The sequence below is a fragment of the Embiotoca jacksoni genome, unplaced genomic scaffold (assembly GCF_022577435.1).
Source record: "Embiotoca jacksoni isolate LCO1_2020_lvr unplaced genomic scaffold, fEmbJac1.0.p SCAF_10, whole genome shotgun sequence".
Lineage (NCBI taxonomy): Eukaryota > Metazoa > Chordata > Actinopteri > Embiotocidae > Embiotoca > Embiotoca jacksoni.
Genome location: NW_027185230.1, coordinates 896,664 through 906,016, shown reverse-complemented (window position 1 = coordinate 906,016; position 9,353 = coordinate 896,664). Strand labels below are relative to the sequence as shown.

General features: G+C 41.4%; 1 protein-coding gene across 1 annotated transcript; it reads right to left on the bottom strand.

Moving 5' to 3' along the window:
* Window positions 1-623: 623 nt before the first annotated feature.
* On the bottom strand, window positions 624-8,349 carry spp1 (secreted phosphoprotein 1). The gene is made up of 8 exons (XM_069159221.1): window positions 8,298-8,349; window positions 4,457-4,528; window positions 4,290-4,331; window positions 4,122-4,196; window positions 3,261-3,329; window positions 2,961-3,122; window positions 2,360-2,704; window positions 624-1,869 (listed from the first exon to the last, which is right to left on the bottom strand). Exons 2-8 carry the CDS (start codon window positions 4,508-4,510, stop codon window positions 1,447-1,449), a joined length of 1,170 nt encoding a protein of 389 aa, XP_069015322.1. The 5' UTR covers window positions 4,511-4,528; window positions 8,298-8,349; the 3' UTR covers window positions 624-1,446.
* Window positions 8,350-9,353: the final 1,004 nt, after the last annotated feature.

Below are 9,353 nucleotides of genomic sequence, written 5' to 3'. Positions count from 1 at the left end.
ATTCCCAACAGGTTGCAAAGCAAAGTCAAAACTAACATTGTGCTCGGTTAGAATTTATATGGAAAATAAACTATGGAGTAAAATATAAAAGGAAGTACTTTCAAAATGAATTTAGCAGTTCTTTACTGGTTTATTGGTGTTCTTTTAACAGCTATGTGAGTGTGCAGCTAGTGGTGGTGGTTAAACTGTTCTCCATTAAGTACTACACTACAGTTACGGTTCATTTTACAGGTTGACAAAAACATGTTTATCACTGAGTTTAGATGCATTGGTATACATTGGTATTTTTTAACACGAGCCAGGTGTTTCCCACATGCTTCCTGTCTTTATGCTAAGCTAGGCTAATGGCCTCCTGGTCACACAGACATGAATGGCACTGATTTTTGGCGATTATTTTGGAAAATGTCCCAAAACATTTCTTCAAAAATAAATTTTCTAGAACAATTTGCGGTCGCTTACAGTCTCTACTTTGGTTCAATGTAATTTCTTTCGACCCCCCTTTTATGACTCGCTTGTGCCACACTGACTGCCATGTAACTTCTCACAAATGTAAAACAAACAGAAACAACCAGCATCTTTTTTTTATGAAAAAGAACTTTATTCATATTTTGGAAATGGTACAATATGATACATTACAGTAAACAACATGGGACAAACAACATGTAGTGTAGGCAGGAACTGTGCAAATAAACAGGACTGTGTTGTGTGTATGTGTGTACTGCATCTACACCTGATTGTACTCTGGACTGGATGAGTTTCTCTTTGTTTACATCCATTTATCTACACCAGCAAAATGTCATATTAGCGAGCAAGGAAGCTAAGCCACACTGGCAGCAAACATATGGCTTAATGTCAAGTTTAAGTTTTATTATGCTCAAATGATTACAAGTATTTTAATAAACTGCACTTTTCTGTCTTCATTTCAGAAACAAAAAAACAACAGGCTTGCATATTGCAGTTATTAATGATTATATGCAGTGTTGTGCTGGTGTAGCTATCAGGACTGTGGACTGTTTCTTTGTTATTTTTTCAGTTTTGACCTTGTGCGCCGCAGTAACGGCGGAGAAATTGGAGGGGGCAAAGGTCATGAGGTCAGTCAACCTCCTGTTGCAGGTAGCAGTCATTATTCTCAACATCCTACAGAGTTACATTAACCTCTTTTCCCCTGCACGATCAAACATGGCATTTACCAGGACAACTAGACCACAAGATGCAGGAGTTATTGGTTTATTTAAATAAAACGCAGAGAAACACATCTCTGCTTTCAAAAACATGCACAAACAACCACAGGAATACTGTCTGAACACAATAATAGTTAAGTCTTGGTTGTCCCTGTTTGACCATACAGTGGAAAATGGCTCGTGAGTGGGGTTAGCACATGGATGCCGGTGCGCTCTTTATGTGACTCTGACACCACCATTCACTCCATTTCCTGGGTGGGTGGGCTTATTTGGCAGTGATGACCACTGGCATGTCAGTGACGGCGTCAGGTCCCGCCCCCTCCTCGTCTGAGTCACTCTCAGAACTGTCACTCTCATCTGAGTCGCTGTCGGCAGCTCCGGGCGTGGCTGTAGCCTCCTCGCTGCTCTTGCTCTCCTCATCCTCGGACTCCTGGCTGGCGCTGGCGCTGTCGCTGTTGGTGCTGGCGCTGTCTTCCTCCTCCTCCTCTTCCTCTGGCGTGCTGCTGCTTTCACTCTCGCTGGTGGTGGATTCACTGGTGCTAGCGCTCTCCTCCTCCTCTGGAAGGGAGGCCTGGCGGGGGCTGATGTCCTGGTCCTGAGATGTACCTGAAGAGGCATCCAGTCCCTCGCTCTCCACCTCCGGGGTGCTGGTGTCCTCCTCCAGGAGATCAGAGTGGACCTGAAGAGCCTGGAGGTCAGAGGGGAAATAGAAGGATTAGTTTTCTTTATATGCGTGTATGTCAACGGTACATATTAAAGTGAAATGGAGAAAAAAAGGTAAAATAGAAGTTACAACATTTGGAAACTGTAGCTGATGTTTGAACTCTCAAAAGAATGATTTGTTCCTATAGCTAAAGCACTGAAAAACCGTAAAGTGTCATTTTAAACAGAAATACTGAAAGAAGTTGAGGTGGCAGCTAGAGTGAATGTATCAACTGAAGTGAGAGGGAAGTCTAAGTAAAGGTACTGAAATGACTCGCAGCCCTATTACACTTTATGGCACTTTCGCATTGGCCTCACTTGTAAGACTCAGAAGCTCTGTCCACGTTTACATACAGTCCCTGAGTGTGATGGAAGGAAGGCATAACCTTACAATTACTGGACAGTTTAATGGGCTTATATCCTACAGCAGATTGTATTTCTAAGACTTTCTAAGAAAACACAGAACTGACCTTTACCTTGTACACTTTCAGTGACTTGTCCACCTCATTGCCGTCGGCCATGTCGTAGGCTGTCTTTTTTCCTGTGCCGACAAACTCGTAGGACTTGTAGGGACCGGGAATCTTGTGGTAGGATTTCTCCTCCTCATAGATGATGGACTTGTAGTCGCTGGGGTAGCCACCCAGACTGTCGCCGCGGGCTGCATCAGCGTCGGTGACGATGGTCGGCACGATGGGCTCTGCGGTGGTTTCAGCCACGGGCTCCTCTGTGATGACCACGGGGATGATGGTAGGAGGAGTAGGGGAGGAGGACTCACCCGACTCTGAGCTGTTGCTCGAGTCATCTTCTTCCTCCTCAGTTTCCTGGAAACACATAAATTAGAAGAGAGCTGTCAGATGGAGAATTCCTACCAAGTTTCACTGTTGTTGTGTCTGGCAATCCTACTGGCTGACTTTGCGTTTCACAAACATTTAAATACATTTTGATTGGCACAAAGTGCGAGTGAAAAATAACTGGATAAAGTTAAAGTAACCAGAAAAAATAAGAAACTAATAAACTAAATTATTCAAAACTGAATGTAATTAACAAATGAAAAGGCACCGGCATGTTTTTACTCACACTCTCCTCTGCTTCATCATCATTGTCGTCATCATCAGTGTCTTCACTGTCCTTGCTGTTGACTGAGGCTGTATCTGAGGCTGTATCTGAGGCTGTATCTGAGGCTGTATCTGTGTCCAAGCTGTCAGATTTCACCTCTACTGGAGCCTCAGCTGCCGCCTGCTGAAAAATCAATGCAACTCAAAATTAGAAAAGTTCCCCCAGAACTGTAATCTGTAGACACAATACTCTATTTAACAAGCTTAACAGTCCTGATAAATCATGACTGATTTGATTTGAATTGTTGATTCGACGACTCACCTCTTCCTCGTCCGAACTCTCTGTGCTCTCGTCTGACCCGGCAGTAGCAGGAGCAGCAGCCACAGCATTCTGCAACATCCGAGAGTTCAATACATTTGATTACATTTGTTTTTGAAAATAAATCCCCTTGGCGTACTGTAAACCTGGGCTTTTAGGGGTTCTTATGGTTCAGGGGACCAGGGGCAGTTGCTCATTGGTACGAGTTCTCAGTCACAAGGCGTCCAATACTGCCATTTTGACAAAGCCATTGGCGTAAGAGAGATACACCCAAGGTGCTATTTGAGGGCGGCACCTGGGTCGAAGAAGGAGGTCATAAGATGGAGAAAAAGCAGCGACAAAGTCTGAGTAGGATTAAGGTTGGGAGGTGGTTGGAAGAAAACACAACTGTCTTACTGTCTCAAAAACTTTGAGGCAATAAGTGTCAAAACCTTGACCAGTTTTTGAGTCTGTAAGAAAGCAAAAGTCAACTTGGAATATTTTTCAGAAATGAAAGTGAGTTGCCTACATAACATTAAAATCACGTTCCCAAACCATCCTCTTTTGTTTAACCTAACAAAGTAGTTTTGGTGCCTATACCTCAGGCACCTTGTTTATATTTATGAGACACCTGCAGGCAATGACTAAAGGCAGTGTTTAATTCCCTGTAGTGAACAAGATGAGAACGAAAGGAAAACCATGACTGCAAGGAGGAAATACAGAAAAGAGCCAAGAGAGGAGATTAGAAAGGTAAACAGAGGAGAGAAAAAGAAGATTAAATAAAATTGAAACATGAAGAGGAGAGGAGAGCAGATTGAACCAAACCGCATAGCATCAAAACAAATCAATAAATTGATAAAATGACAGAACTTTTTTTTGTTTTACCTGCACTGGTGCAGCACGAGCCTGAGAAGCCACTAGTGCCTGTTTTGTGAGGGCTGGAGCTGCTGGTCGTTTCACCTGTGAACAAGACAAACATCATGAACGTCTCCCTGTCTCTCTCCCTCTGACATTCCCGTTAACCCTCACCCCACCCTCTCTCCAGATACTCACCACTTCTTCAGAGCTCTCCGAACTGTCGGAAGCTTTTCTCGCCTTAAACGTAAAGATAACAACATCAGTTGAAACATATACCAAAAAGGTAACATAACATGAAATGGTTTTAGTTCAGCAAATTTTATCTTGTCCTAATTATGACTGGATGGAGAACGATGACTCACTGGCCGACAGAGGACTGTGGCGAAGAGCAGAACAAAAACAACAGCCACTTTCATTGTGTCACAGTTTGGTCCCTGGATGGCGGAAAAAAACAGAAACATGCAGGTTGAAGTCACACAATAAAACATTATCATATGACACAAAAAAAACAATACAGCTTAATCACCATACAGAGATCCTGCCTGGCACCAAAGTACTCTTTGGAAGGCCGTAACTTACAGGAAACACAATGACATGTCAAACTGAAAAGGAGCTCAGCAAGTCTCTCACCCACATTCCTTCCTAAAAATGGAGGCTGCATGGTCACATGACTGTTAGCTAGGATTTGTGTCACAGGAAGTCATTAGGGCCTTAATTACAGACCAAAAAGGGCAGTTATGTGTCCTTGTAGACTCTGTTTCGATAAAGTAAAACATTTACTCTGTCATCAGAGCGAGAAAATCACATTGTTCTGAAGCATGGTTTCTTGAACTACGAGACAGGAGGTTTCTGGCTGATTCTGGTCCAAAACACGTGAGAAAATAACAGGTATGATTCAAACAGAGATTAAATTAGTTTGTGGGCGTTTGGCTGAAAAGATTCAAGGGAGAAAACCAACATTGTTTAGAGTTACTACTGTCTGAGTCTTGCTGACGTTTCCATCTATCATGCAATAGACTCTCTGAGGAAGTATGAACAGTCTAAACTTTACAGCAATAATCCTGGTTTAATGAGTTTTTCTTCTGCAAACAGATGCCCTCTGATAAAAGACATTATTGTCTTGTTTCAGGATTTTTCAACTAACATATTACAGAAACACGTGGAAATTGCTAAACAAGAACCCCAAAAAATGACTTTTGACGGACATCGTGACCTCATTCTGTTTTTCATATCATCCACAAATTCCACCAACAATATGTCTGTCTCTAAATACTTTCTCATTTTCCTACAATGCTTCCTACCCTGCTTCCTTCCCTTTTCAATCCAAAATTATTGGTTCCTATGACATAAATGAGGATGAGGAAGTGAGGATTCCCAGCAGCATTTTGTATTATTTGTGGTTGAGCCAAAATAAACTGTTTATGGTAATGGAAGAACATGCGCTGCTGCAGTGTGACTAATTGTGTTAGTGTGATCTGTTCATTGTTGGTTTTGGTCTAATGACATGATTCGTTGAGTAGATTAACTTTTAACCTCTCTTTTCAGTACCGGTTTAAAACCTTGCTAACAGTAGATTAAGAAATATAATACTATTTGTTTCTCTTTGCGCCTAGTTTTCAATAACAAGCTTTACTTTGTGTTTGTGCTGCGGGAGGAGTAGCCTGAGATCCTGCTTCTATCTTTAATGATGGACTCTTCCTATACTGTGTAATTCACTAGGTTATAACTGGAAAGCCACAGCGCAGCCAAAACATTATAGACGCCCATAAGACTGTACCCGTATGTGTATTTTTGGAAGTCTATCTTTGTGAGGACTGGTCTAAGTGACTACTGAGTTTTGGAGTTAAAACAACATCACAAGTAGCATGCATTGTAATTGTGTGTGTGTGTGTGTGTGTGTGTGTGTGTGTGTGTGTGTGTGTGTGTGTGTGTGTGTGTGTGTGTGTGTGTGTTTCTTTGTGAGGACCCAGTTTCAGACCTTGAAACCGAGGACATTTTTGTCTGGTCTGGTTAGGGTCAGAGTTTGGATTAGCTTAGTTTCTTTCTTGCTGAGTTTAGATCTTATATTTGTATGCTAACTATGAAGCTAAAACTGCCAGGTGATTAACTTACCTTAACATATGAAGGGGAATCACAGGGAAAATGTTACAAACCCAGCATTTCCCAAGCTCAATAATAAACATGCTATATCTATTTTCTTTCTCTGAACAAAAAGCAAAGTGCAAAAATAACATTGTGGTTTTATTGGATGCTTTGTGCCAGACTTGACTGGGAACACTGATTTCCTGGAGTCTTGTCCTGACTGTGAGGTTGCAAACAACCAGTGGAGAGTTTTCTTCAAACTTTGTTGCTAAAAAGGCTAGCACTGCTAGTACCTCAAAGACAAACTAGCCCCTTGGGAAGCACTCAGTGGTTTTTTTGGGTTTTTTTTTTTTTTTTTAACTATTTCTGCACTTTGCTCTTGATATTTTAAAATTCTTATCCATCACCCAGGACCATAGAAGCTCTCCAAGATGCTTTAAAAAAAAAAAAAAAACTCCCTGCTAATCACCTTAAAACACAGGAGAGCTTGCTGCTTTAAAGGCAAATGATGCTTACACAAAATATTTTGATTCTGATTTTTCGTCTTAAACAGCACTTCATTTGAATCCAGTTGAAAGTGCCCATAGCATTGTTTGAAAGCATCCTCACCTTACTCAAAACTCATGTGCTTCATATTAGAGATAGAGGCAGGAAACCTACAGATGGGAGATATTGCCAACAAAGGTCACAAGCAAGGATCGTCCTGGCTCTTATTTTAAAGAATACCAGAGGTCTCGAACTTGCAGGTCAAACACAACATTTCACTCTGATATTGAGTTTTTGTTCAAGGCATTCAAACTGCCTAAACTGAATAGAAAAACATCTTTGATAGTTACCATCAAGAAAAGACCTCAAATGCAGTTACAGACTTTCACTGTTAGCCTCGAAACATTTGTTATGTTGTTATTTACAGACTGAACAGGGCTCATATGTGCTTAGTGCTCACCCAGTTTGTTTCTAGTGAGGAACAGAAAGCAGAAAATCTATCAGAGGCAAAGAGAAAGTCTTTTGCTTCAAGTTTTGATTCAGAACTTATTTTAACTTTAAATCCCTGCTGGACTAAAACTACGAAAAAGACCCTTGACTGACCTGAGAGTTCATCGGTGTGTGTGTGTGTGTGTGTGTGTGTGTGTGTGTGTGTGTGTGTGTGTGTGTGTGAGTTTAGTTGGTGATGTGACACATAATCCAGAGGTTAGTTTCCTACTGCCCACAGCTTCCTCTGCTTGCCCTGGTGTCACTGTGACACTATAGTTAGCCAATCACACACAGCCACTCCAGCTTCACCTCTGACCGATCTCAGGTTGACATCATGGCTGTGAAGTCTTAATAAAGAACTCATAATTGACTGCAATAAACTGCAGAGCTTTTACAGCGGATAACCAAACCTTCCTGTGGGTTTAATGTGAGTTTGCTAAACACTGTCTTTTAACTTCTGATAATGTTTTACAAGGGTGTGTAAAAATCAGTCTGATGAAGCTGTAATGTGCTAATTAGATATGTCATTCCAAAACCCGCAGGCTTTAATCTGCTGCTCAAACATCCTCTACTCTTTTGGTTTCAGGCTTTCCGCGAGATTTTGAAACATGGCTGCAGAGATTTTCTCTCACATTGTTACAAGAACATTAGCAGGGTGCGACACTGATGTCAGTGAAGAGATCAGGTGTACAGTTGGTGTTAGATAGTATGAGGTCAAAACTGGAAAAACCATGTCTTTACAGACCTCATTTTTTTCATGAACGCATTATGATATTCAAACAGGAAAGTGTTCTCAGCAAACAAACCACTGTCTAAAATATCAGTGTATTCTGTATTATTAAGATTCCATACAATAATGGGGGTCAAACCCAAAACAAGATAAATAACCCCAGACCAAAAAGAGGTGTCCATATACTTTCAGTCATACGGTACATGAAAGGAACAAATGCATTTCAGCTTTTCACACTGTATGTTTATGAAAACTGCTTTCTCCAGGATAAAAAAAAAAACCCCACTTCCAGCAGCTTGTATAAACCTTAACCTGAATTCCCATCTCTGATCACACCACTTGGGCTGCAGATAAACACCAGCTGAGCACTTTACACAGTAAACATAATCTTCCTTCTGTCATTAAAACATTCTGACCTTGTTTGCAGTTGGAAGAAGCTTCAGGAGTTCAGCGGCTGCAGCAGAAACACACAGACGGGCTTCGTCTTTAGTTTATCTCCTGGGTTTCCCTGGATGTTGTTCACTGCTCGGTGATGCTTCTGCCGAATGAGAGGCTTCTGGTTGGCTTATAAACCTTCCAGCCTCTGGCGTCAGCCAATCATCTCAGCGCTTGTGATGTCATGAGGTTAACCGCTACGTGGTCCACCTCTCCTCTCTCTCTCTCTCTCCCACTCTTCCTGTGGTTGGTGGTGTGGGGGCAAATACAAACACACACACACACACACACACACACACACACACACACACACACACACACACACACACACACACACACACACAATGCAAAGACAAATACATGGATAGACACACAGACATTTACAGCCTAGACATAAGCATGCACTTTTTTGTGCCTCTTTCTGTCACACACACACTCATGCTCATGGTGTATAAAGTTAATTTAAGGACAAGTAGTGACATGCTCTGAGGAAAAAAAACAGCAGTATATAGTGGTAGGTGGTATGGCAGTGATTCAGCTTCCTCACAGACAGAAGAAAATCATCTGACTGAGGACTTTCTGGACAATTGAGAATTTGTCTGCAGCACCAGACTGATTTGTCTCAAACTGTCAAACAAAAGGGGATGTTTTTTTTTTCTATACTCTCTCTCTCTCTTCGTGTGTATTTTTAACTTTCTACGTTTCAACAAGAACAGATTTAAAGGAGGATAGAGAAGAGAGAAAGAAACTTACTGGACTAAGGAATTAGAAAATATCTAAGTTATTTTGACATTACCAACATCATTGTTGTTTTTCAGAACGGTAACAAAATTAAACTGAATCAGTACTAGAAACAGAAAACATCAACTCCCCAGACTACAACCGATCACAGCATCCACTGACAGGAGGTCAAAGGTCATCAATCAAAAATCAACGGAAAGCCAGACAAAGATCAAGAAGGAGCATCCATCAACGCACTAAGGAGAACTGGATACCAGTGTACAAGATGGTACCTCTTTTATTCAAGTGAAACTGCT

What these genes read in the sequence shown, in the direction of transcription:
- spp1 (XM_069159221.1), bottom strand. Translation starts at nt 4,510, where the DNA reads ATGAAAGTGGCTGTTGTTTTTGTTCTGCTCTTCGCCACAGTCCTCTGT. An exon ending in CTCGTGCTGCACCAGTGCAG is followed by an intron (nt 3,330 to 4,121) that starts GTAAAACAAAAA and finishes CGGATGTTGCAG; the next exon opens with AATGCTGTGGCTGCTGCTCC. An exon ending in ATGATGAAGCAGAGGAGAGT is followed by an intron (nt 2,705 to 2,960) that starts GTGAGTAAAAAC and finishes ATGTGTTTCCAG; the next exon opens with GAAACTGAGGAGGAAGAAGA.